Genomic DNA, 27,838 nt, shown 5'->3' with positions numbered 1-27,838 from the left:
AAGATTTATTTTTGGCATTTTCTTCTGCCTTTGATAGTTTCAACTTTAAGTGAAGATAGACAGGAAAGAGGGAGAGAGAGACGGGGAGAGACATGCAGCAAAGGTCGTCATGAACGGGACTCAAACAGGCCACACGCTGTCAGGTCAGAGCCTTATGAGGCATGCGCATGGACCACTTGGTCAGCAGGCACCCGGTATAAAAATTAAAAACAATCCAAATCCAAACTCTCACTTGGAGGAGAGGCTGAGTGACTTACAAAGGGACAGTCCAGTCCGCACATTTAAGGCCTTTGATCACCCTTACTGGCCCAAATGGGATGGGTCGGATGCCAGTGCCTGTGCTCGATTCAGGGAGCAAGGTCAGGAGGATTTGAGGGCACTGACTAACCACTTTAGTGTATTCCTGAGTCGAGAAGATGTAACGCCAGAGAGGACGTCATATCCAACTTCCATGACTACAAGGTCTTTGCCCAGGGGAGAAGCAGCAGTTCCAATGGGGAGAAATGTTCTTAAATATTCTGCTGTCAGGTATTTGTCCTACCTTTTACCTTTGCTCCTGTAAACTTTAAAAACAAATGTGATCATTTTGTGTGTCATTCTCTCTCATTGTCTTCTAATGATGTTACAAATCCGATCTTTTCAGAGGATAAATGTGTACGGTTCAAAAGTTTGGTGACTCTCATGAGGGTGTACTGTAACAGTCAGTACTACTGTACTTGGTCCTGCCAGTCAGCTCCTCACTCAGTTCAGTCCAGCTTCAGAGGCTGCATGCTGCCTGGTTCTTTCTACTGAGGGCCCACAGTTTGAAGACTTTAATGCAGGATCTGGATGGTGGGCCTGCAGTCAAAGGAAGAGGCGCCCAAGGTTAATTAAATGAGGTTAGGAAGCGAAGACGTACAGTGGACTCCATATTGCTCCCTGGAAGGAAAGAAACATGCGCAACTGAGACCAAGGAAGCTGAACGCTGAAGTGTTGGCTGCATATAGCCCATTGCGCATGTTTCTTTCCTTCCATGGAGCAACATGGAGTCCACCGTACGGTCTTCACTTCCTAACCTTATTTAATTAACCTTGGAGGGGCCCAGGATGCAACCCCTGGGAGTCGAGGCATGAGACAGAGGATGACTGAACAATGAACAGACTGGTCATGTTGCAGATAATGACTCACCCTGGAGTCACAACTTATCACAATTTATTTTATTTTTTAAAAGACAAGTGCCTCAAAAAGTTAATGTCATAAGCCCTGACATACCTATGGAAATAAATAAGTATTGAAGGAGAGATACAGGTCTTCCTCACAGCTTGTTCAGGTCTGGGCCTGTACTGCCACACTGTGGCGGTACACTGTAATGCACCGAGTGTTACAGTACATTTAACTCAAGTGTTTTAGAGTCCTTACCGTTCCATTTGTACAATCTGACTTAAAACAGACACACATTTTTGCAGTTTTAAGATAAGTAGCACTTCAGTTCACACATGGAAATTATAAGAAAATAAGTCCCACTATTATACATACATTTATTATTTATATCGGGACTATTAATGCCATTATCAAAGTACATTTTAGACGTTAACTTATAAATCTGCATGTACATTAGTTACAGTTAAGCTTTACAACGGTCAGAATCAAGGCCAACCATGGCGATTCTCAATGCACAGGCAAACATGGAGTGCTAACTTGAACCGCCTATGTAAAAGAAAAGGGACACTAGCAGATCTACAAGCTTGTAGCGCTACGAGCTTGTAGGTCTGCTAGTCAAGGTTGAACTAATACTCCACTTGGACAGTGGGGAATGTCCAGTCCACTGGAGCAGTGGTTCCTAAAGGGGGGTCCGGGGACCCCCAGGGGTCCTTCAGGGAGTTCCAGGGTGTCCTCAGGTAAATAATAGTTTGGAACCAAATGGACCCCTATGGGTCTGTAACTCTGATATTGTAACACATGGAACCAAATGGACCCTAATGTGTCCATTTGGTTCCATTTGTACACTCTCAGAGATTGATTTTACAAGATACATTGGGGTCCCAGAGATAGAAATGGCATAAGTTGGGTGTCTGTAGCCTAATGCATGTCAACCTGGGGGTCCTTGAAATTAAACGGGAGGACAGCCAGTTCAGAATGTCCTCTCCAGAGGATGGGAGCAGATGTGGGTTCAGAATGTCCTCTCCAGGGGATGGGAGCAGATCAGAATGTCCTCTCCAGGGGATGGGAGCAGATGTACAGTTACTGTACAGTAGGTTCCGAATGTCCTCTCCAGGGGATGGGAGCAGATGTGGGTTCAGAATGTCCTCTCCAGAGGATGGGAGCAGATGTGGGTTCAGAATGTTCTCTCCAGGGGATGGGAGCAGATCAGAATGTCCTCTCCAGGGGATGGGAGCAGATGTAGGCTCTCTTTTCCAGCACCTGCTCGGCGATCTTCTTGATGTTGGCATCATTGTTCTCTGGAGAATCTGGAACCAGAATCATTACGTTACAAAGTATGCCAGACCTTTAGTACTTTGAGATGCTGTCAATGCACTGAATGTGTCATTTTCACACTTAACACTCCCAACGCGGATCGCGTATCAATACGTTATCAATTAATCAAACGTCGGGTGCGGATCACGTATCAATACGTTTCAATCACTTTTTTATAGCATACTTTCATTCATCTTTTTACCCACCCGGACAATGAAGAACCATCGCCCTATCATTGCTGCTTAGTCCCGCTCACGTGATCAGAAAAAAAAACCAAAAAAAAAAAAACCCCTCCCCTCCTGAAAACAGGAGGGCGGACCGCTTTACGTGTATAAACCAGTGTAGAATGGCTGCGCCCATGCCGATGTAGCCCGTGTGTGAAAAGAATCACATTTCACCTAACCTCGCCTCACCAGGCTTTCCTCCACCTATTGGCTTTTATACTCGATTCCCCCCTCCCCTCCTGTTTCTCCTGCAGGAGGAGAGCCTTGCGAGATGGGGGCTCATGTCTCGGAAAAAAACATACGGAACGCTGTTACGCTGCCTAACACATGATCTGCAGATTCTGCACCAGATCGGCAACACACATGGACAGATGCATGTTTACTTCTTCATACTGTAGCGACCAAACGATCCCCGAGCCTACAATACTACGAACTAACAAACGAACCACAGTATCGAGGGGCCGCCATGACAACAGACAGTCTACCGTTGGTGGATCACGTATCGCCATGCAGAGCCGTCATAATCGGAGATCGCTCAGACGTGTGATTGTAACGCTTTTTTATTCATTATAATTGTAGTGATAAGACCGCAATGAACGCGTCGGGGACGTAATCGACCCGGGTGTAATGTATAACGAACTTTTCCGCGACCTAAACCGTGGTGTTGTCATCTGTGGAAGTCATTTTTTCCTTCTCGTCGACATCACAGCCGGGTGACGCTTTTTTCCCCCTCCATCGCCCCCAAGCTGCATGCCCATAGCCTGGCTTGGCCAGCCTCATAGCGGGGATTCACTGAAGATTCTTCCCCGGAGGAAACATCAGTGAACCCTCGCTATGAGTCTGGCCGTGCCAGGCTAGCATGCCCAGGCATGTTCCCCTACACTAGCTTGAAAAACAAAATCAGCTGATGACAACGCGTCTCACCGTTATACTATAGTTCTGAACCGAACGGTGGAATGGGACTTTTTATAGCCGTACGGATCAAGACTTTTGCTGCCCAATGTGCCCATGACCCCCCCCCAATGTTACTGCGATCAAAACAATGAAAGCAGTGAGATAGATTAGGCGAGGCGGCAATCATCATCAAAAAGAAAGCATAGTTATGAAGGTTTATAGTCAGACATTGACAGGCAGATATAACAATAAACACAATAAATATGCTATACATCCTATACATCGAATGAAAGCCCTGAATGTGTACTTTTACGAGGAAAAGAGTAAACATTGATCCCATGTACAGTTTGTCATAAATTGGATACTGGGTGGATGCACATTGCGCCCACCAGATATAACTGCAGAGAAGACATGGACCCGAACTCAATATTCACAAAATAAGGCCTATAGCGACATATAAATACTATATACCGTATGAAACAGAAGACTCTCTGCTTTCATAAGGAAAAAAATTGTACTGTAATAATAAAAAAATCACACCCCTGTGAAGTGAGCAGTGCAACTCTACTTCTCTACTTATTCACTACAGCTCGCTATATACGGACTGAGGCAGAAAGTCATGTAAACCTTTTATTTACAGTTTGGTCTGTAAACTTCTACTGTAATAATAAAAATCACACCCCTGTGAAGTGAGCGTTGCAACTGTTCTGTACTTATTCACTACAGCTCGCTATATACGGACTGAGACAGAAAGTCATGTAAACCTTTTATTTACAGTTTGGTCTGTAAACTTCTACTGTAATAATAAAAATCACACCCCTGTGAAGTGAGCGGTGCAACTGTTCTCTACAGTTGCACCGCGCAACTATAAAGAACAGTTGCACCGCTCACTTCACAGGGGTGTGATTTTTATTATTACAGTAGAAGTTTACAGACCAAACTGTAAATAAAAGGTTTACATGACTTTCTGTCTCAGTCCGTATATAGCGAGCTGTAGTGAATAAGTACAGAACAGTTGCAACGCTCACTTCACAGGGGTGTGATTTTTATTATTACAGTAGAAGTTTACAGACCAAACTGTAAATAAAAGGTTTACATGACTTTCTGCCTCAGTCCGTATATAGCGAGCTGTAGTGAATAAGTAGAGAAGTAGAGTTGCACTGCTCACTTCACAGGGGTGTGATTTTTTTATTATTACAGTACAATTTTTTTCCTTATGAAAGCAGAGAGTCTTCTGTTTCATACGGTATATAGTATTTATATGTCGCTATAGGCCTTATTTTGTGAATATTGAGGAGTTCACGTCCATGTCTTCTCTGAAGTTATCTGGTGGGCACAAGCTGCATTCAATAACCAATTACTGTCTAACTGTAGATGGGATCAATGTTTACTGTTTTCCTCGTAAAAGTACACATTCAGGGCTTTCATTCGGTGTATAGGATGTATAGGATATTTATTGGGTTCAATTTTATATCTGCCTGTCAATGTCTCTGACTTTAAACCATCCATAACTCTGCTCGCTGTTCAAGATAACCACTTCCAGGCAAATGCAGGTGTTGCAAAAAGGTCAATATCTCCAGAATGGAACATGGTAAAATCAAAACGTATTTTTTTAATTGAAGTGGACAAGTTCAGCTTTCTTTTGATGTAGGCGTGTGATTCTCGCTATAAGAGAACATTTTACTGTGGGCCCCCGAACAAGGCCTTTGTGCAATGTTAAATGGCAGCAACATCCAAATAGGCCTGTTGAGATCTTCCAGCAATCAAAGTGTTAACACATTTTGGGCAGGAACCCCTTTTGGTGTTAGCATTACGTTATACTTTAGCTATTGAAAAATAGCAGACCTACAAGCTCATAGCGCGCCACCGAGTGGCGCGCTACAAGCTTGTAGGTCTGCTATTTTTGAAAAATCGAAGAACGACTGACATAGACATATGGTCGACCAGGTGAGTGCTTGTCATTGGTGGACCAGGTGAGTGCTTGTCATTGGTGGACCAGGTGAGTGCTTGTCATTGGTGGACCAGGTGAGTGCTTGTCTTCACATTGTACTCACGCTTCTGTAACTGACTCATCAGGTAGTTGTTCTTGAAGAACACCTCACTGCAAAATGAATTTGCTAGCAGAACCTGGACAATTAGAGAGAGAGAAAAAAATAAGTTAAAATGTATCTATTGCTCTAGATAAGAACGTCTGCTAATTGCCTCCAATCGTAAAAGTGTGAATTTAATCCTGATATGACATGAAGTCATTGTTTGGGTGAATTACTCACAGATTCAAGTCTACACCGTAGTTACCGTAGTTAAGTTACTTAATATTCTGGAGTATCTCTTTTCATGCAGTCTCCTGAGCTCTACAGTAGAATGTTCAGGTGTTTTTGGGCTAGTTCTCAAAAGGAGCACCTGGAGGTGTTGCTCAGTGCGCACTGCGGGCATACGTCTACTGTACCACAACGATGATCTGCCGCGCAACTATTTCACCATGCATGTGCACTTCATACACACCAGTTATAACGTATGTGCACCCATGAGTAGCTCTGGTCCATAGCCTTCTACTGCTTCTACGATTCTGCCCTGCAGTATAAGGCTATGGGACTTTCGGTTTTAAATCTCAAATCGAAATCAGACCAGCCTCTCCTCTTTAGTGGAAATCTCACAAACGTTTGACCTACTCACCAATACAAAGACGGGTTGTGTCAATAGAAAGCCTACTTTCCTTAGTGGACGCACTCTGAGCCCCCCACCACACGTATAAACCTTTTTGGCCAAAAAGGGATTTTGTTTCCACCAGAAAAAAATACTTTTAATTACTCCAATGCGCCCTCTAGCGATATTGCCCAGAGAACTGCCTCATAGAGAATATTTTTCCTCCGGTGAAAAAAAACCCTTTCTGGCCAAAAAGCACAGTTTATACGTGTGGTGGGGGGGCTCAGAGTGCATCCACTAAGGAAAGTAGGCTTTCTAATGACACAACCCGCCTTTGTTTTGGTGAGTAGCAAAAACGTTCTCTTAAAATACGCTAAAGAGGAGAGGCTGGTCTGATTTCGATTTGAGATTTAAAACCGAAAGTCCCATAGCCTTATACTGCAGGGCAGAATCGTAGAAGCAGTAGAAGGCTATGGACCAGAGCTAACCCATGAGTATGTTCATCAGAACGAGCCGTACTCTGGTACCAGTCTGATGTGAGACCAGTGTACAGTGTGCGTGCGTGCGTGCGTGCGTGCGTGCGTGCGTGCGTGCGTGCGTGCGTGCACCTCATGGTCATGGTTTCTCAGTCCTATGTTAATAGATCTGGTGGCTCTGGACAGGACAGCCGTCATGGCGTACAGGTGGATGAGAACGTCCGCCACTCTCTTCAGCACCAGCTGCTCGTCTACGATGGTCTGACGGCGGACACAGAACACGATGGGAATTAGAAGGGAATCGTCACCTTAAATGTGAAATCATGACAGCCCTGATACTAATACTGTAGATCCCATAGCCTGCAGCCACAGATTTCATAGCAGCCTGTGGCTAAAATGATAATAATAAGCTCAAGTTTGGACAAAGAGAAACATCTGCTTCCTTGTGCCATGCTAATGTCAATGTACTTCAAAGTTTTATGTTCTTGCTTTCGGTAAATATGCCATTATATCACCATGTTTATTCCTTTATTTCATTTTGTATTACTATTATCATTATTTTATTTATTTTTTGCAATCACTGTATAGGACATAGTATTTTCATAATGTGTTACAGTATACTATTGGATTCAATGCCGTAATGAGGTTGTAAGGTTTTCAAGGTTTGCTATGTTTAGTGTTTTGTCCTGTCCATGTTAGGTGTATGTAATTTGTTTTGTTTTATGTTTACATGTACAATAATGATTGTGACATGTATCTGTGTTGGGAGCCCCTCGAAAACGAGATGGTACATCTCAAGGGGTCTTTTTCCTAATAAAGAAACTTGAATCATCAATGTGATCAATGCACATGTGAAAGTTCAGATCAACTGGTCAACCCACTGCGGAGGGGGGACAAAAATGGATGAGCACAGAATTAGAAGAACGTTTCTTTCTTCTAATGGAGCGAAGGGTTTGATTTCAGAACGTATGCACAGGAACTGGAATGTTACGCAGGCTTTTCAACCCCTTCCGTCCATCCAGTGTTGTTTTTGGCAGCAAATTTAGATTTTAGTTTTAGTCATAGTCTCTTCAATAGCTTTCATTTAGTTCCAGTCACATTTTAGTCACATGGAATGTTTTAGTGTTAGTCTAGTTTTAGTCGACTAAATATCATAAGATTTTAGTCGACTAAATCTACAGTTGATTTAGTCGACTAAAATGTATTTTGTGAAAAAAAGGTAGTCGACGAACATTTTTCGTCATAGTTTTAGTCGACGAAAACTACATTGCGTCCATCGTCAGTAAATAAATTGTGAGAAGTGAAACACAATGAAGAATCCCACCTTTCCATATCGGTAGAGCAGGCTCTCTGTGGTCGTGCCAAAAAAGGCCACGTTCTGTTCCAACTTCTTTGCACTGTCCTGAAAAACAAACATAATTATGACACATGTCAAAAAAACGCACATCGTCATATGTCCAAACCTGTTACTTTTCAGGATTATAAACAAAAACAAAACGGATCTACAAGCTCAAAACGTGGCACTTGTGAATCTGCTACCTGTGATGCTTTGTGTGTGACGCTGTAGTAGTATGAACAAGTAGGGCGTTCATTTACGAAATAAACAAACAAAAAGTAAGAATTTGGAGACAAGGTTTTGACTGACAGCTACAATATCAGAAAGGTTGGGACCCATGCACTGCTCTACACTTCACTTCATATATGGAGTAATGCATATATAACTATATAAGTAACGAATGCGTTCGAATAACGTCCCATAGCTGGGGGGTACAAACATATTCGTACAGTACATAGCAGAGGAAGAATACAATAAGGTTGGGACCTTAGAGTATATATGAATAGAGACGGCACCCGGAGGAAACCCTGAGGAGAAATGGACATAGTGGCCGAATTTGGTATTGCAGTGCTGGGCCAATTCTGGTCCGTTGACTATCATTGCGCACGTTCATGATGACACGTGAACGCTGTTTCATACGTGAACGCTCTTTCATACGTGAACGCGTGCAATGATAGTCAACGGCAAAGCGCGTTCACGATTTGGCCCAATTCTTCCCAGAATGCACTCTGTTCCTAGCCGGAAGGAGGAGTGAAATCGCCTCATGCGCTTTTGAGCAACTTAATGCAAGTGGATGAGAGGAGAAATCCGGTGCCGTCTCTATTCATATACTCTAAGGTTGGGACCCATGCACGTCTCTACACCACCCAGACAGACGTCAGTCAGAGATGGGTGTCTTACTGCCAAGCTGGGATGCACCACTCCATCCATCCCCGTCAGACCCAGGTCCACAGTGCCGGCTCCAATGGACTCCTTCAGCTTCTTCCCCAGCATGCCCAGAGCAACGCCGATGTTGCCTTTCTTCATTTCCCTAAGAGGAGGAACGCCACACGTGTAAAATAACAGTCTGAAGCTACAATGGAACATCCTTATGGTTAAATGAGAATTCCATGCTAGAAGGCTTTCTTACCTTTCTTTGTAGTCGTTACGTCCCCACCAAAGAGGTCCAGGTGTTATTTTGTGCAAAACCTCCTTATTGGCTATTTCCCCTACCATAAGCCCTAAATTAATTGTATTGAATGGGAATTGAATGGAGCTATGGGGTGTTGTGCTAATTCGCTTATTTCCATCGCTCAAAATTATTGTTTTTTTGTATATATCCTCTCTTCATAATGTAAATAATATCCCAAGCGGCATACTTTACTACTTATTTCGATGGAAATAAGCGATTCATTGAGGGCTTATGGTAGGGGAAATAGCCAATAAGGAGTTTTTGCACCAAAAAACACCTGGACCTCTTTGGTGGGGACGTAACAACTACAAAGAAAGGTAAGAAAGTCTTCTAGCATGGAATTCTTCTTTAAACCGAGAAAAAGTAATTTTTTGCACACCTACGTACAGTGACATGTGTGTAGGTAAGAACACAAGTGCCAAGCACCATCTTCACTTACATTTTTTTATTTAACAATGTTTCAGTCCAACTGACAGCCAAAGTCAGTCTGACCGAGAACTATAAGCTTTTGTAAGTGAAAGTGTGCAGGACTTCTACCTTTTTTTTTTAACTCAAAGACAAAGCGTTTGTTTTGTTTAGTTAACTGATTACTTCATTTACTCACTTTATTTTCCCTGTTAGGATCTTGCCAGCGTACTGCATTCCAGTCAGAGCGATGTACATGCGGAGGATCTCATTGGTCCCCTGTAGACGAGCAACATTAAATTAAGGATTGAATTGGTCCCCTGTAGACGAGCAACATTAAATTAAGGATTTCATTGGTCCCCTGTAGACGAGCAACATTAAATTAAGGATTCCATTGGTCCCCTGTAGACGAGCAACATTAAATTAAGGATCTCATTGGTCCCCTGTAGACGAGCAACATTCAATTAAGGATCTCATTGGTCCCCTGTAGACGAGCAACATTCAATGCACATTACATGACTTGTTCCTGACGATCTCATTGGTCCCCTGTAGACGAGCAAAACATTCAATGCACATTACATCACTTGTTCCTGAGGATCTCATTGGTCCCCTGTAGACGAGCAACATTCAATGCCCATCACATGACTTGCTCTGCATGTTATATTCTGGTGACAATGTGCATGTTTACACATTGTGACGTAACGGCCAGGGTGACCTAGCTCTCCTTGCCGCTATGAGACTCGTTAAGGAATTTTTCTATTCCGCCGGTAGTGTAACTCGATTTAAGTGGGGATTATTTTATATTCTGGCCAAATTGGGGGGGGGGGGGGGGGGGGGGGTGTTCCCAGTGTTTCCACCCCAGAGAATAGGCTTTCAACACCTTCAAACCATCTTCGTTTTGGTGAGTAGCGACTAGCGAGACGAATGCCCATAGAGTCACATAGCGCTAACCGCTAAGAAGAACTCCGAACGCTATGGACCAGAGCTACGGGTGACGAAGGTTTATTTCTCACTATACATTTATACCTCAAGTATAACTATGAAGTGCGCCAGGGACACAGTGAGGGTGCAGCTAGAGAAGATCTAGATCTCCTTCGCTCTTATAATGTCACAGCAGTGTCGTGATGGTACCTCAAAGATGAGCAGGATGCGGCAGTCCCGGAGGTATCTCTCGTACGGATAGTTCTTGGTGTAGCCCAGACCGCCGAGGATCTGCAGGGCCTCACTGCAGCAGATCCAGCCCCCCTCTGAGCTGAAGACCTGCAGAAACATTTCAATATATTAAAATAGGTATAGATCTCTATCTATTCAGTAACAGTTAACAGTAAGTTATTGATTTGATTAGGTAAGTTGATCAATACATGATCATTAGGGATCTATTCTCGTCCATGCTAAACTATTGGCTATTTGAACTATTCAAAAATGTTTTTCCAAAATAGTAAAAAAGGCAAAGAAGTTTAGAGTTAAGGGGTTAAGCATGGACGAAAATAAAGCCCAAAATATGAAATTAAATATTCTTCTTCTTTCCACTTTCTCCCGCAGTAGCTGAATTTGAGATGAACCAGCTGTCCTACACTGTTAACCAATTTTGGGTGGGAACCCCTTTTGGCGTTAGCATTATGTTATAATAATATTGAAAAATAGCAGATCTACAAGCTCATAGCGCGCCACCGCTACGAGCTTGTAGGTCTGCTATTTTTGAAAAATCAAAGAACGACTGACATAGAAACAGAAAACTGTCAGGATGTAGATGACATCTCAGGTCAAAATGGGTTAATGGCCTACAGAATGATGACATTAACGGACGACGGACGTTTCTGTAGAAGCAAGGTGTTGAGCGGGTGTTCTGACCTTGACCATGGCAGCCTCCAGAGAGCAGTCAGGAACACCTGGCCGGTCCATCATGCCTGCTGTCATGTACGCCATGCTCTCCATCACGAAGGCGCTCTGGGCCATGATGGCAAACTTCTCCTGCAACACACACACGCGCACACACACAGAGACGAAATGTTTTTTATAATCGTCATTTGAATGCCTGATCTGCATGTGTACAAGAGGACAGGCAACGCGGCCCACCACCCACCACCCCGGACAAAAGAGGTGTTAACACATTTTGTGCCCAAAACGTCTGTGGACGTCCTGGGTATTACCGCACGTGCATAGCCCAAGACGTATGTGGAAATAATAATATTTTTTTTTTTTTTTATTAAAAAAAAAAATCAGAAAAATGTCAGAAAAATATTTTTTTTAACACGTGGTGCCAAAGTTTGTGTTTTCGCCATTGAGAATGCATTTGGCGTTTAAATTAAATAACTCAGAAACTATAAAACATTTCAAAGTAAAAAGTTCCAGCATGTGTCTCCACAGTCAGCTGAATTATAAAAAATGTGAATGGATTTTCTAGGTGAAAGTGATTTTGGGCAGTTTTGCGTGGGCTCTCAACGTGTTAAGGTGCGTTCAGACTTGGTTGGTTAGAGCGGCGCGATTACATGCAAAGTCACTGCAAAGACGAGAACTGCGCGACCTGGCGCGGTACAAACGGGACGATTCGAACCGAGGCGAATATATATATATTCAGGTCTAATTCCTCATGCGGGCTGGAGCCCCCACGGAGTCTATGTCACTGCGCACGCACACACACACCACATCATTGCAAACTCCTCCAACGAATTTCTACGATGAGTATCTCTTTAACCACTAGCAAAAATCCAGAAAATTGTACCAAGCTCAGAACGAATCGCAGTTGTCATTTTCTGCAAAGACATTTGGTGTATGGAGGAAAAATAATATAGCACATATGCCTGGGGGACCCCAGTCAATAATACTGCGGTTAAATGCCCATGTTACGCCAAAGCTCCAACTACTACTGTGTTGCATTGCGTTCGGACGGTTTAAAAAATGAACCAGGCGAATGCAACGCAGCGCAATGCAACGCAGCGCAATGCAACGCAGCGTCTGCAGTGGAGCACCCTTCATGGATTAAAAAGGGAACATTTAATAGGTTGACGCTGAGGCGACGCCCAGTGGCTGCAGTGGCGCTTCGCCGTTATTCCTTTGTGGATGAAATAAACATGATAAACATTATAAACTTACCTGAATCATACCGAACTCACTGAGTTTCTTGTTGAACTGCTTCCTGGTTCCGGCATATTCAGCAGTGAGCTCTACAAAGAGACACGGTTTCATCAGGACAAATAAATCACATTTAAAACGCTCCTTTACATTATTCCCATTAAAACCGGGAAAGCATCTGTGTAACCACTTAAACCATCATTTTATACTGTGGCTATTCAAAAATAGAAGATCTACAAGCTCATTTTTTTAAAGCCAACATTGTTAACTCAAATCCTTGATACTGGGGGTCCCTGGAACAACATATTTTGAGATGGGTGTCGGCGGCCAAATGCATCTAACTTTGGGGGGTCCTATTAGAAACATGAGCTTGTAGGTCTGCTATTTTTGAAAAATGGTGAAAATGTGGCGCAAATTTGGAATGTTCAGAGTGAACGTTTTTAACTCAAATCTTTGCTTCTGTGAGGCCCCTGGAACAACATATTTTCAGATGGGGGTCGGCGGCCAATTTCATATAATTCTGGGGGTCCTTGACATGAAATAGTTTGAGAACCACTGACATAGAAACATGGGTTTTTCAGAAAACGGTCATGATTTAGAAGGCATTTGTAGAATCGTGTCAGTCCAAGATGGATTAATGGGTCAATGAATTATGAATGAATCCATGACGTTTACCTATGAGTTTCTTTATCATTCCTGCCCCGGCACTGCCCATGCTGAACCTCCCAGAGTTCAGTATGTTCATGGCGACCTGGCAACAACAAAATAATTATGAGTGCAGATGTTCATTAACATTGTCCAAATCTCACATGTGGTCTCATATGTGTTGGCGTTCCATTTGTGTGTGTTGTATCATCATCATAATAGACCGACAGTTACCTTGAATCCACCACCAACTTCTCCAATGACATTCTCCACTGGTACCGGCACGTTGTCATAGGTTACTTCACACGCTGAACAACGAAAGAAAAACAAAATGTTATTAACCCATTTTGACCTGAGATCAGATTCAAAAAATGTCTTCTACATCCTGACAGTTTTCTGAAAAAGCTATGTTTCTATGTCAGTCGTTCTTCGATTTTTCAAAAATAGCAGACCTACAAGCTCGTAGCGCGCCACTCGGTGGCGTGCTATGAGCTTGTAGATCTGCTATTTTTCAATAGCTGAAGCATAACATAATGCTAACACCAAAAGGGGTTCCCGCCCAAAATCAACTCTATAGTGTAGTGTAGGTCTACCAATTCCTACACAGAGAACACCAAACAACATTATACTCAGGGAGGGCCATTAACACCAACTACTATAACTAAACTACAAAAACGTTTGGAAACTTCATTTCGGTCGATTATTTCTCAGTAAAAAAGCAAGACTCTTGCACACCTAAAGGCGACAGGTGGGTAGGAGAAGACCATACGACTGGGCACTATACACACTGAATAAGGAGAAATCCCTGCACACCGTCTTCAAATGCAGTTGAAAAGGTTTTAAATTGGAAATCACAATGTTTAGGTCTGTTTACACCTTCATCAGGCTAACTTTCTGAAAGATAGTTTTTCCTTTTTCAGGTTGATTATTTCTCCCCTTCAATATAATACCAATTTGAATTTTATACAGATGGAAAAACCTGATTGGTCACCTTTACAACAAGGTACAACTCATAAGGATCATGCATTCGCGGAATGAGCAACACAGCTAACCGTGTGGGTATAGCGCCCCCCCAAAAATGTTGCCAAAATCCGTGCCAGGACAGGCAGTCAAGACTCCAACAATCCCCACTAGGTACCATTATTAGGAACTTGCATTCCTATGCATTAGATGAGATGAACTCTAGATTTAGCATTTTAGGAGAAGTTTTAAACTCTTTTTATCCTAACTTTGTTAATGACATGAATTCTTCTAGTTTTAGGATTAATTTATTTAGATTAGATCGTTTTATTTTTATTTTCTTTGGGGGGGGGGGGGGGGGATAATAAAACCTCTCTTTCTTTTATATCTTGTCTTCTGAGCTGCTTGAGGAAGAAAGGAAGGAAAGACGAATAAAGTAAACTTAAAGATTTCACAGTGTGTACGGGAACATGCATTAAGGTTGGCGAACATGCACTGCTCCCGTGCTTGCGGTTATGTTTAGGTTAGGGTTAGAGCCACGGCACCGTGTGTACAGTAGTAGTGTACTGACTGTTGGACCCTCTGATGCCCAGCTTGTCCTCGGGCTTGCCACTGATGATGCCGCCGAACGCCCGCTCCACGATGAAGGCAGAGATCTTGTCTTTCTTCACGCCGTCCTTGTCGACCACCTCCGTCCGCGCGAACACCGTCATGATGTCCGCCATGCCGCCGTTGGAGATCCAGATCTGAGCGGCACCACAACGACAATTAAATCATTGTTTATTAACCCATTTTGACCTGAGATCAGATTCTAAAAATGTCTTCTACATCCTGACAGTTTTCTGAAAAGGCTATGTTTCTATGTCAGTCGTTCTTCGATTTTTCAAAAATAGCAGACCTACAAGCTCGTAGCGCGCCACTCGGTGGCGCGCTATGAGCTTGTAGATCTGCTATTTTTCAATAGCTAAAGCATAATATAATGCTAACACCAAAATGGGTTAAAACAAAAACAACAAAGAATAACATGAAGAGAAGAGAATAGAGAATAGAGAAGGAGACACAAAGTCCAAATGTAAGTGTAACTAAAGTGCATAATATGTAATTCATGTCCGTAATAATAGAATGCATAGTTTTTAACTAATTGCATACTAAATTAAGTGACTACGAGCTTCAACGAGCTCTTTGATGGGTGATCTGGTCCGCAGTAACAGTACTGGTACTGTACTTTTTGAATGGCTTGAAATGAAAACAACGTACGCATGTATTCAATTTCTTGCATTGATCTTTTTCTTTTTTCTGGGGAAACCCAGATGGCCCCAAAGCAGACGGTGGTGAAACGGTGAGTCTCACCTTGGAACCGTTGAGCACGTAGTGAGTCCCGTCTTCTGACAACGTGGCGCGGGTCTGGATAGAGGCTGCATCGCTTCCACTGGAATCACCATCATTGATTATTAATAACAATGAGAAATAAGTCATTGTGTGTTAACCCATTTTTTTTTTTTTAAAGATATTTTTTTTGCGGCTTACGCCTTTTATTGGTTTTTGAAGGGACAGACAGTAGGCTGACAGGAAACGGGAGAGAGATGGGGGAAGACATGCAGTAAAGGCCGTGTCGGGCTCGGGAGTCGAACCCGCGGCACACTGCGACTGGATTACCAGTCGGGTGCCCAGACGGTTACGCCACCGCCTGGGCGTGTTAACCCATTTTGACCTGAGGACGATCGTTTTCTGAAAAAGCTATATTTCTATGTCAGTCGTTCTTCAATTTAGCAGACCTACAAGAAAATAGCAGACCTACAAGCTCGTAGCGCGCCACTCGGTGGCGCGCTATGAGCTTGTAGATCTGCTATTTTTCAATAGCTAAAGCACAACATAATGCTAAGACCAAAAGGGGTTCCCGCCCAAAATGGGTTAATATGCAAGCGATGCAGACAAAGGTTCCAGCACCAGGTTCTAGATCAGCGGTCTTTAGCCGAGAGAGAGTTGAAGCCGCCCAGGACCCCCCCACTGCATATTGTATAAACTTGTGCTATTTGCTGGAAATTGCAGATCTACAAGCTCTACAAGCTCACAACGCTTCGCAGCGCAAGCCGTTGTGAGCCGTCGGCTATTGTCGGCGGTTAAAAATCAACCGTGATGCGGGTTAAAAAATCACCCATGGCTCTCGACATGCGCGGCAGGTTAAAACTAAAATCACACGTGGTTTCCTGTGAGGTCAGGTTTTGGGGAGGGTGTCTGACTCATGGTGTGTCTGACTGCTAACAAAACACATGCACCCTTCAGCAGGGGGTCTGGGGACCCCTAGGGGTCCTCAGAGTTACGACTGTAGTAACTCGGAGGACCCCTAGGGGTCCCGGACCCCCTGCTGAAAACCCCTGCCTGTTCTAGGATGCTCGTTTACCTTCCCGGTTCAGTCAGGCAGAAGGCTGCCACGTGCTCTCCAGAGGCCAGTTTGGGAAGGTACTTCTGCTTCTGTTCCTCACTGCCAGCTATCAGAATGCCCTGGAAGGAACACACATCGTTACCCACAACCCACGCTGGGCAAGACCTACGCTGTAGAGTGCATTGCTGGAATTTGGCGGAAGTAGCAGGAAATGACGAAAAATATCGTATCCGGGGGAAAGACATCCGTCGGATGTTCCGGACCGACACTTACGGCGATACCATCTCTGCCTTATATTGTGACCAGGCTTTTCTCTTCGCAGATGAGTAAGGCTGGGACCGAGGCTACTCACAACCTCACTTCAAACTCCAGCTCAGTGGCCTTGTGGTTAGAGTGTCTGCCCTGAAACTGGGAGGTTGAGGTTCGATCCCCGGTCGGGTCATACCAAAGACTGTAAAAATGGGACCCAAAGCCTCCCTGCTTGGCACTCAGCATCAAGTGTTGGATTTTTGCATACAGCAATGTATGTGGCAATTCTGGCAAATAGTAGGACTGCGCCCACATATCTCTATCGGACGATATTTGCCGTTGTCGGTCAATATCGGAATTGGCAAATAAACCTGACTTAGTTTAACCGATGGCAGTAGCCGACATTAGCATTAGCTGTTGTTGATAAGCATACATTTTGCGCCGGCTATGTTGTTGTGTTGGTTATCTGTAGTCTACCAAGCTGCAGATTCTGAACAGTTATTTCTTATAATGAAGATGTATTTGTATCCCTGGCACAAAAAGGGGAAATAATAACACACACAAAAAGAAACTAAACAAATATTGGTTTCAGTATCGGCTATATTATTATTTTAAACATCGGTATCGGCCATGAATGTCCATATCTTTCTTATAAAGCGTCCCCAAGGACCCCTGGGGGTCCTGCACTGAAGGAAAGCAGGTTTACAGCATACCCAAGGACCCCTGGGGGTCCTGCACTGAAGGAAAGCAGGTTTGCAGTGTCCCCAAGGACCCCTGGGGGTCCTGCACTGAAGGAAAGCAGGTTTACAGCGTCCCCAAGGACCCCTGGGGGTCCCTGGGGGTCCTGCACTGAAGGAAAGCAGGTTTACCTTCAGACCGATGGCTTGGTGAGCAGCCAGAGTAACAGCGATGGAGCCATCCAGCGACGTGATCTCTCCTAACCGGGCATACATAGTGTTGGACAGACCAAGACCCCCTGAAAACAAACACACAAAACATACATGGTGTTGGACAGACCAAGACCCCCTGAAGACAAACACACAAAACATACATGGTGTTGGACAGACCAAGACCCCCTGAAGACAAACACACAAAACATACATGGTGTTGGACAGACCAAGACCCCCTGAAGACAAACACACAAAACATACATGGTGTTGGACAGACCAAGACCCCCTGAAAACAAACACACACAACCTTTTATCCTGACCTTGATGTCAAGCTTCTAAATAAATACATGGGAGTATAAAGCCTGATTTATACTTTGTTGCACATGCCGCTGTCGCGTTGTGAGCTTGTAGATCGGCTATTTTATTTCGGCAAAGATATTTAACAGAAAACACACTAGCATAAAGCTCTGAGGCACCGTATAGGGTTTTAACCCTTTGTAAATGAATGCCATACTTGATCACACTAGTGTCTCACACAAGCATCAAAAGCAGCAGATCTACAAACTTTGTGTCGCGTTTTAGAGCTTGTATATCTAAAACTTTTGACGTTTTAGAATCCTGAAAAGTAACGTTTTTTTGACATAATGAGGTTTCCACCCGACAGAACAGGGGTAGGCAACCTTTGGCACCGGGGCCAACATTGGCAAAAAGGAGGATGATCACTGGTGATGTAGTCCAGGGGTTCTCAACCCGTGGGTCGCGACCCCTCGGGGGGGTCGCCAAATTATTTTAGGGGGTCCCCAAATTATTTAAAAAAATAAAAAAATAAAGATTTTTTTTTAAATTTTATTTTCACGATTTTTCAAAAATAGCAGACCTACAAGCTCGTAGCGCGCCACTCGGTGGCGCGCTATGAGCTTGTAGATCGGACAAAAACGTTGAGAACCCCTGATGTAGTCAAATGAAGTCCCTCACATCATTTGTATGTAAATTGCATCCTGCACACAATTCTACATTCATTGAAACTCTGAAATCTGACTGGGGAGGGAGTCTGGGAGTTAAGTGGGGTTATTGCTCTGAGTCTAATGATCATTTATAAATATTTAAAAAGAAACGGGAAAAGGTCATATTCGTGGACAATCAAAATGTTTTGAGATTTTTGATGTGGTGTCATTCAAATGTATGTTGAACACCGACTATCAAGAAAATAAAACATGGGATTTCTTTTTTTTTTTTTTTTTTAGGTTGCAGATGCCTGCTATAGAAATAGAAATAGAAAATCCTAACCCCCAGAGGTTAGGATTTAGAAAGAATGGTCAGGACTAAATGGGTTCCAGATCTTACCATACTCCTCTGGGACCTGGATGCCAAACAGACCCAGCTCTTTCAAGCCGTTCAGGGTCTCTGGAGGGATCTTAGCTTCATGGTCGATCCTCGCCGAGTCCACTGGAACAAACAAAACATGACTGTCACATCAGCTGGTGTGTTTCTCGACCACTGGTCCATGGACCACTACTGGGCCGCAGCAACTGGTTCATGGGAAAAAGTTCTAAACATTTTAAAACTAGTCCATACCCGTGCAGGGATACATGACATACCCAATCCCTACCTCTCCTCCCCCCCCCCCGCACCCACCATCTACAACGTATGTAACGGGTGTCCCCTGTGGCACACCAGTTATGCGATGCTCAGCCAATCGCAGCGCAGAATGACACACCTTCCAGCCAATCACAGCGCGCAATATCTGCGGACGCATTCCGTCCACACATTTTGAGGACGCAACATCTAATGTGATTAGTTACAGTACAGATTTGTGTTTCTTTGTTAAATGCATTTAAAAAAATGCTGTTTAATTAGTATCCTTCCATCCATCAAATTTAAGAACATTGAAATCTAAGGATGTATGGATGGATCAATGGAGGTCTTCTCTCTCACCCTGCTCGTTGAAGAACTTCTCCACCGGGGCCACAAACTGGTTGATCTCCTCCAACTCCTCATTAGATATTTCTGGGTAGGGAAAGACCTCTTCCTGGAGGAGGACAATCACATTGTTAAAGGGACATTATTTTTACCACTGGAAGAAACTGCAGACACTCAGGGCCCGATTAAGCAAGTGGAATCTAATTACATATAATTTTACAGTTTTTAAGACGTGGGGGCGTGTGCAATGTCATATTACAATTATGGGCCAGGTAAGAAGCGCTTTTGACACCCCGTGGTGTGAGCAAAACGGCCTTGAATTAGTCATGGGAGTGTTTCAGGGAGTTTTGAGGCTTACCCAATGAACATGTCCGTACTATTCTCTTTACGACACCAGCTGATGTCCTCATGGAATGCGCCCTTTTCGGCAAGTGGTATTACATTTATGCAGACTGGCACCATAGACATGACATGACTTTGTCACATTTGGGTTAATTATTCATATTGCACTGCATGCTGTCACCTTTATGCCTCAAAAGAACAGATCCACAAGCTGTCACAGCCATGATGTGCATAGCTTGTAGGCCTATGTCTCTATTTTGTTAAGTAACTTGCAGTTTTCATTGGAAAGTCATTACAGCGGCGCAGCCATATGCTAAGGGAGGGAGATATACGCACATCATCACTTAATTTGTTTCTGTTCTAAGCAGCTGTAAAAATCTTTATTCTAGTTGATTTGATTCATAAATGAATAACTAAGACTTTGAAATGGCACCTACCTATACCTTTCAGATCGGAATGGAACTGCGAGTAGATACGCAGCATTGGCTGGCAAATTGGCAATCCATGTGTAATGTTCCCAGAATCGTCTAACCCCCGAACATACAAGTTCGTTTGATATTGTTTAATTCGATAAAAATAGAACCATGTACCATACAGCGAATGAAAGCAAGATTCCTAAGGAATATGGGGATTTTTACATTTTAAAAAACGGTTGAGAAATGAGAACCATGAGTGTTTATAATATCAAATATTATAAGAATAATATGAAAGACAAACGGGCTGTGAAGAGCTCAGCTCACCATCCCGACAAGGAGGAAATATAGCCTATAGTGCATGCACGTATATGCACTGACTGTTGCACACACGCTCTTTATTTGTTTCTATTGAAAAACACCAGTAAAATAACGTTTATTTTATTTTATTTCATTCGAGTCACGACGAAGGAATGAGTTGAAATGCCATACGTGCGCCATGCGTATTGCTGCGGCCCCAATGTTATGGTCTTCGCTCGTAGCATTTTATTGAAGAAGAATTGAGTCGGGTGTGGATTATGGAGAGGTTTTAATTTTTTTAAAAGGTTGAGAAATGAGCGATATATGAACCTTTACAATCTCAACGTTTGAACGTTTGAGCCAGAAAGCTCGTCTCCTGCTGTTGCCATGTCTCATAGAAACGTAAATAGGTCTATAAACATACTCCCTAAAGAATCGCATATAACCGGGGTCTGCAACCTATTTTAAATGAATTGCCATGTTTTTATTTTCTAGATAGTGAGTCTGCCATATCAAGATTCATTTTAATGACACCACATTAAAATTTCCAGCATATTTTGATTGTCCACAAATAAATAATGAATAAAGTTCTTCCTTCTTTTTACATATTTTCTTGCACATTGTTATAATGATCATTATAAATATATATCCCCCTGCAGTCAGAGTTCATAGTTTTAATGAATTAATGTGATGCATTGTGAGCTGGTAGATCTGCTATTTTCAAAAGTAATCTTTGAAAAAAGTGACAATTGTGGAATATTTTTGAAAAATGTTATTGAAACATTTAAAAACACAAATCTGTCATGGGGGTCACTGGCTTAGTTGGGCAAATGCATTCATCTGGGGGTCCTTGACATGGGAATATCGCTGTGTGAGGATCACTGGTTTAAAAAGCCCAAATAAGCACTTTAGAAACAAGAAAAGCAACCACAACTACCAATATTTACAAGCAACTTTACAGAAAAAGAAGCCGCTTATAATAAACAGCAAACAGACATGGCAACACTCCAGAGCCGCTCAAGTGTAAAATCAAACAGTGCTTTTTGCTTTTAAGACGTGGTCAGACCCAGGTCGAATCGGTATGCGCTGAGTGTTTTTAGGTCAAGGGGCTTAATAGCAAATTGCGCAAAGCGAAAATAATTAACATATGGACACTCCCCCAATGCTAAATTATGCAGGAACGTGGTATTCCATATGAGTGAGCGCTCACCACGGCTTCCATAATACGAAAAGGCGCAGAGCGAGGCCCAAATCTGTATTACCGCATGGGTTTTTCCACCCTATAGTCAGACAAATAATGAAGTGTGTGTGTGTTTGATTAGGGTTTGACTGGATTGCTGAATTCCTACAATGACCATAATGCTGTGAGGGGGGGGGGGGGGGGGGACTACATTTTCATGAAAAGATTTTGGTCTTGAAGATGGCGTCATGACCAAAATATCTGAAACCACATATTACACATAAAATTAGATCTGATTGCAAAAGGGGTGAAGTGGCCCTTTAACACACGCACGGTATAGTTTTGAGAACATATATGCCAGTGACAATATTGTTCTGCACAAAATGCATGAATTAAAAACATATGGCCAACATAATGCTCTACTCTCCCACCCTGTGTGTGTGCGTGCATGTGTCTCTGTCTGTCTGTCTGTCTGTCTGTCTCAGTGATAGTGTCCCAGTGGACAGTGTTTTAATCCAGTTTGGATCAAACTTAACACCCGTCTGAGTTTGGGTCAATTTAATGTATTCATTTAATTATTTTCCGCAAATCCATCAATGGTCAAAGTTTCACCCCATGTGATTGTTCATACTGTACATGTATACATGTAATGGGGTGTGGTTTAATTTGCTATTGTGTCAGCACACAGTCATGTCAAAACCGGTGCAGCAGGATACCTACAGTACATACTGTAGATACATACTGTATGTATGTGAGGAATTCACTGCAGATGGCTACTCGATTTTCAACCCTTTTCATATCAAGGCTCATTGTTTATTTGGCATTTGAGCCAAGGACCACCATTTGATGAGATTTAGCCTCGCAGACCCAAAACAGAATATTTTGTTATGGTAAACATTGATCAAAATAATTTTATCGAAATAAATTATTCTATACATTCTCTAATTGTGTAGACTTCTTGTAAATTAAGTAGGCTAATGCAGATGTTTAACAATAATCTAACTTTTGAGAGCGTAAAATGAAACCAAATGGACCATAACCGTAAGGTCCATTTGGTTTTACGGGTCCATTTGGTTTAATTTTAAACTTTCAAAAGTTAAAGATCTATAAGGGTCAATTTTTTTTTTACCAACTCTCCATCATTTAACTGGGGACAACCTGGAACCCCGTCAGGGACCACTGGTGGTCCCCGGACCACTGGCTGAAAACTACACGGGTGTATATTCATTTTTTTTCCTTCTTTTTGTCTCCACCAGGCCGAAGGCATGGGGAGAGAGTATGTTTTGCACTCCGTCCGTCCGTCCGTCCGTCCGTGTGTCCGTCCGTGCATCCGTCCGTCCGTCTGTGAACAGCTAATCTCCGGCACCGTTGGCTTGATCGCAGCCATACTCTGCACACACACTCCCTGAATGCCAGAGCTGAACCTCTGCCCCAAAGTTTTCACATTGGCCTGTTATAGCGCCACCAGGAGGCCACTTTGTGCAAAACAAATGTTTTGACAGTACACCTACAGATTTTGTCCAAACATTACGCAAATTGGTACACAGTCTCTCTAGAGCCATTCAACGAAACGGGTCTTTCAGATTTGTCAGACTCCATCCTGATTGGCTAAGATTGGCTTCCAAAGTTCGCAGGAGTGCTCCGTTTCAAACAAAATGCTGCAAATCATGAACACATGGTGTGATTTCCGTGAAATTTTGCACGCACATTCCCACTAGGTCGAGGAAGAAATGCCACTTGAATATTTTCAACTCAGCCTCATGGTGGTGCTATAACTGGCCGATTTGTGTTTTTACCTATAACTGCACCGATCTGTGTAAAACCATGTATGCACACTCCCTAGAGGCCAAGGAAAAACCTTTGCCTGGAATTTTTCCCATCTGCTCTTTATAGCGCCACCAGGAGGCTGACATATGTAAAACACATTTTCTAATATTACTCCTTCAGATTTTATCCAAGTTTCACGCAAATCGGTACACATGCTCTCCATAGTCATGTGATCATGTGATTTGTTTGATTTCTCATAATTATCCATCCTGATTGGCTACGATTGGCTTCTAAAGTTTTAGCCCGTTTTGTACAAATCGCCAAAACTGCTCAACGCAGCGTCCGATTGCGGTGAAACTGCATGCCTATTCCCACTACTAGGCTAGGCTGAGGAAGAAATGCCACTTGACAGTTTTCAAATCAGCCTCATGGTGGCTCTACAACAGGCCAAGTCGCGTGCGTCACACACACACACACACACACACACACACACACACACACACACACACACACACACACACACACACACACACACACACACACACACACACACACACACACACACACACACACACACACACACACACACACACACACACACACACACACACACACACACACACCTCCTAAACATTTTGCCAAACATCACACACAATCATATCCTCCTGGTGGAGACCTGTGCCCAGAAGGGCACTTTTTCTAGTTACCCCTATTTCTCCCCCAGTTCGTTGTTATGCCAATTGATTCCTCCACACACTGTACATTTGTGTGTTGTTGTCACTGCTGTTGTGTCCAACTGACTCACCTGCCAGTGATCGAGGAGCCCTTCATCTTTATTCTAATATGTACGTTGGGTTAGTTCTTGACTCTACTCTCACCTGTAACTACTGTTACAACTAATGCTAATATACCTTCAGCTGTGTTTGTTTACGCATCAACAATGTGTTGCTCTCATGACACAGCATGTAACATCTCCTCGAGGCTCCAGTACATTTCTAAATTTAGTTGACCTCATAATTTAAATTTACCTCACACCACTCTTGTTTCTATCATAATGCAGTGCACGCCGTCGGTTGTTCAATGTTGTGTCATCCAAAAACGGATTTAGGATTATAACAGTGGTTTTCAATTTCAAGGTCCATTATTTATTCGTCATTTGATGAGATGTAGCCTCTCAGACCCGAGTTAAAAATCTATAAGGGTCCATTTGCTTACCAACTCTCCATCATTTAGCTGGGTACCACCTGGAACCCCCTCAAGGACCACTGGTGGTCCCCGGACCACTGGTTGAAGACCACTGGATTATAGGATCTAAATATGATTGTGTGTCTACTCACAAGTCATTTACCCTTCAACTTTCTGTTTATGAGCTGAAAATGATTGTACCACGTACACTTGGAGCACATAGGCTACATAATTGCAATACTAATGATGCTATGATATATACTGTAGCCTACTGGACATACATCTATTCACTAAACAAGTCTTATTAGTGCTGCTTTTTCTGGTTTTATCCTCTTAGCAGATTTTGTATTGACCTGTATTTTTGTTGAACTGTACCCATTCTGCAAACTGTTAATACAATTTTCAATCAACCGATCAATCAATCACTACCTGAGTGAATCAATCACTACCTGAGTGAGTGAGTACAGTAACAACAGAAACAGAGATATGATTTTGATCGTACAAACAAACAGACTGAGACAATGAAGGTTTCCAGTTTTCTAGCCCTAAAACATGACTGTCAGTTTCCCAGCCAACAACAGCGACAACATATCAAAATGTATAATATATGTAATGCTAATTAATATTATCATATCATAATAATACATCATAATAATATGGTGCTCACCTTGTTGAGTTTTCCCAGGAACAGATCTTTAGCATAGGCTAAATGTCTGCTTGTGGATCTAAAAGTCCTCCTGTGCTGCAGGTCTGCAGGACTGCCGGTGTGTTTCACATGACAGCTCAATGTTCTCAGACGTCTACACACCAACACCACTCTGTTCATATGCATTATTATTATTATTTGTTATTACACTGTCTGACCTGATATCAACTCCACCGCCTGACTGGACTGACTGACTGGGGACCTTTCGCCTACATCTGTCGCATGGTGATGACATCATATATAGCCTTTTTAAGGAGAGTTGCGTCATGGAGGGGTTCAGAAAACAGCGCCGGTCACGTGGTTCATGTAACTCGAAGTAGTGACAAATGCCCATAGACTCCAGTACATTCCGTAAACTTCTGGTTCAGAGTTTTGTCACTATTCGCCGTGAACGGAGATGGGAGAGAGATAGAGCAACTCTCCTTCAATGGCTATCCTTTGAGTAACCATAGATAGAGACACGGGGAAACAGCGGCGCCCAGCGGTGAAGAGCTGTTACTGTAGTTCATATTCACACAACAAGACAGTTTGATTGATTGATTGATCATCATGTCAATCAATCGTTGATTGAGAATTGCAGTACATTTCAAGCACAACTGAATACAGAAATACAATTCTGCAAACTGTTAATATGAGCTGAAAGTGAATCCCCCCCACCGCCCACCCCTTTTTTTCCCCCTCACTGTATATGTTTCTTTTCCCTTTTTACCTCCTTTATGATGAAATGAAATGATTACTATATTTACCCAGGGTATCTGGGCTAAGCTCAAGAACTTGTTTCCAGCCAGGCCCTGCTCATAGAACATTTCATCGTAGTGGTTCAATGCCTTGTTCAAGGGCACTTCAGCGGTGGTAATTTTAACGTGTCGGACCGCTGATTCGAACTGGCGACCTTCCGGTATCAAGACCGCTCCGCAATCCGTTCGGCCACCGCTGCCACAATGATGAATTCCTGTTCTGTCCTTTGTCTATATAGAAGTGTCTATTTGTACGTCTCTAAATGTTTTTGATGAATTGAACATGGTGGACCCTATTGGAAACAAGTGTAATGCTTAATTGGGTCATCCACTCACAGTTAACAGCCTTTGTATTGAGTTTGTGCTTGAAATGTACTGTAATTCTGCAAACTGTTAATAAATTTTTCAATCAATCAATCTGTACTGTACTGCGAGAGTGAGGTCTAGCCAACACCAACTCGGGATTCCTGGATCGCTGACCTCCACAAATTCCTATCCATCATCAGGTTCTTGAGCTCTGCGGTGTTGTCAGCCAAGCTGTCGCGCCGCAGCACGTCTACATAGGTGGTACGCTTCTTTCCCCTCCTGGCTTTGCCCTGGGTTGGCTCCCATAGGGTCAATTTACTTGCCTCAAGTTCTGGGTGCCTGACGCAGTGCCCTGCCAGCCTCATCCTTCTCTCTCTGACTTTGTCCGTGACGCGTGGTAGGTCCCCATAGAGGTCCACATTTCTGATGCGGTCCGTCCATGTGACACCTAGTGCCATTCGTAGCATTCTTGTGTAGACTCCATCCAGGGCTTTTTCCTGTTATACTGTGAGGGTCCATGTCTCGGCCCCATACAGCAGTACTGACTCCACAGTAGCTATGAACAGCCGCCTCTTAAGGTCTTCTCCCATGTCTGATTTCCACACTCTCCTCATCCCGTGCAAGGCTTTCCAGACAAGTGCTCTCCGAACCTTCAGATCCTGTTCAGTTGAGGCAGTCCAGGCCCCAAGGTACTTGAAGTCCTCGACTTGCTCGAGCACCGTCCCGTCTGCAGTGGCAATGGTTTTGTCCTCGGTGTTGAATGTCATTACCTTTGTTTTCTTGGCATTGAGTTTGAGGCCGATCTTCCTGCACTCCTTTTCTACTGCCAGTAGTAGCTCCGGTCCTTTCTCGACTGTATCCGAGATTAGGGCGATGTCGTCTGCATAGTCGAGGTCAGTGACCATGATGGGGTGTACTCGCCTTGACTTCCTCGGGACCAGAGTGAACCCCAGCGCCTCCTCTCTGCCATTGATTGCAAGTCTCAGTGCATGATCCATCACTACAACGAACAGGAAGGGGGCAAGAGTGTCACCTTGTAGGACGCCTGCAAGAATTTCAATTTTTTTGGTGTCTCCGTCACAGGTTTGGACCTTGGCTCTAGTCTGGCTGTAGCTTGACTCTATCATCTGGACCTACTTTTCTGGAACTCCGTAGGCACGTAGAATTCTCATGAGTTACC

The 27,838-nt window shown here is 43.3% G+C and overlaps 1 protein-coding gene across 2 annotated transcripts; it reads right to left on the bottom strand.

Moving 5' to 3' along the window:
- Nucleotides 1-1,174: 1,174 nt before the first annotated feature.
- On the bottom strand, nucleotides 1,175-25,844 carry acad9 (acyl-CoA dehydrogenase family, member 9). 2 transcript variants are annotated; one of them, XR_013790855.1, is made up of 19 exons: nucleotides 25,577-25,844; nucleotides 19,738-19,831; nucleotides 19,147-19,248; nucleotides 17,782-17,888; nucleotides 16,682-16,782; nucleotides 15,631-15,709; nucleotides 14,852-15,026; nucleotides 13,555-13,628; nucleotides 13,351-13,426; nucleotides 12,697-12,767; nucleotides 11,455-11,574; nucleotides 10,735-10,863; nucleotides 9,803-9,882; nucleotides 8,928-9,057; nucleotides 8,016-8,093; nucleotides 6,824-6,952; nucleotides 5,627-5,699; nucleotides 1,768-2,447; nucleotides 1,175-1,723 (listed from the first exon to the last, which is right to left on the bottom strand). XR_013790855.1 is itself a non-coding variant. In XM_079510880.1 (18 exons), exons 1-18 carry the CDS (start codon nucleotides 25,739-25,741, stop codon nucleotides 2,347-2,349), a joined length of 1,884 nt encoding a protein of 627 aa, XP_079367006.1. In that variant the 5' UTR covers nucleotides 25,742-25,844; the 3' UTR covers nucleotides 1,175-2,346. The 2 variants fall into 2 exon arrangements, 1 of the variants encoding a protein (XP_079367006.1); XM_079510880.1 differs by having other exon boundaries at nucleotides 1,175-2,447.
- Between the last annotated feature and the right edge of the window lie 1,994 nt (nucleotides 25,845-27,838).

The sequence above is a fragment of the Electrona antarctica genome (assembly GCF_951216825.1).
Source record: "Electrona antarctica genome assembly, chromosome: 9".
NCBI classification, from domain to species: domain Eukaryota; kingdom Metazoa; phylum Chordata; class Actinopteri; order Myctophiformes; family Myctophidae; genus Electrona; species Electrona antarctica.
The sequence above is the reverse complement of the archived record's forward strand: the minus strand, read 5'-3'. Positions and strand labels throughout refer to the sequence as shown.

Coding starts and splice junctions, on each gene's coding strand:
- acad9 (XM_079510880.1), bottom strand. CDS start 25,741: ATGCATATGAACAGAGTGGTGTTGGTGTGTAGACGTCTGAGAACATTG. Junction 17,889..19,146: donor CCAGGTCCCAGAGGAGTATG/GTAAGATCTGGA, acceptor GTTTGTTTTCAG/GGGGTCTTGGTCTGTCCAAC. Junction 9,883..10,734: donor GCATCCTGCTCATCTTTGAG/GTACCATCACGA, acceptor GCTCGTCTACAG/GGGACCAATGAGATCCTCCG.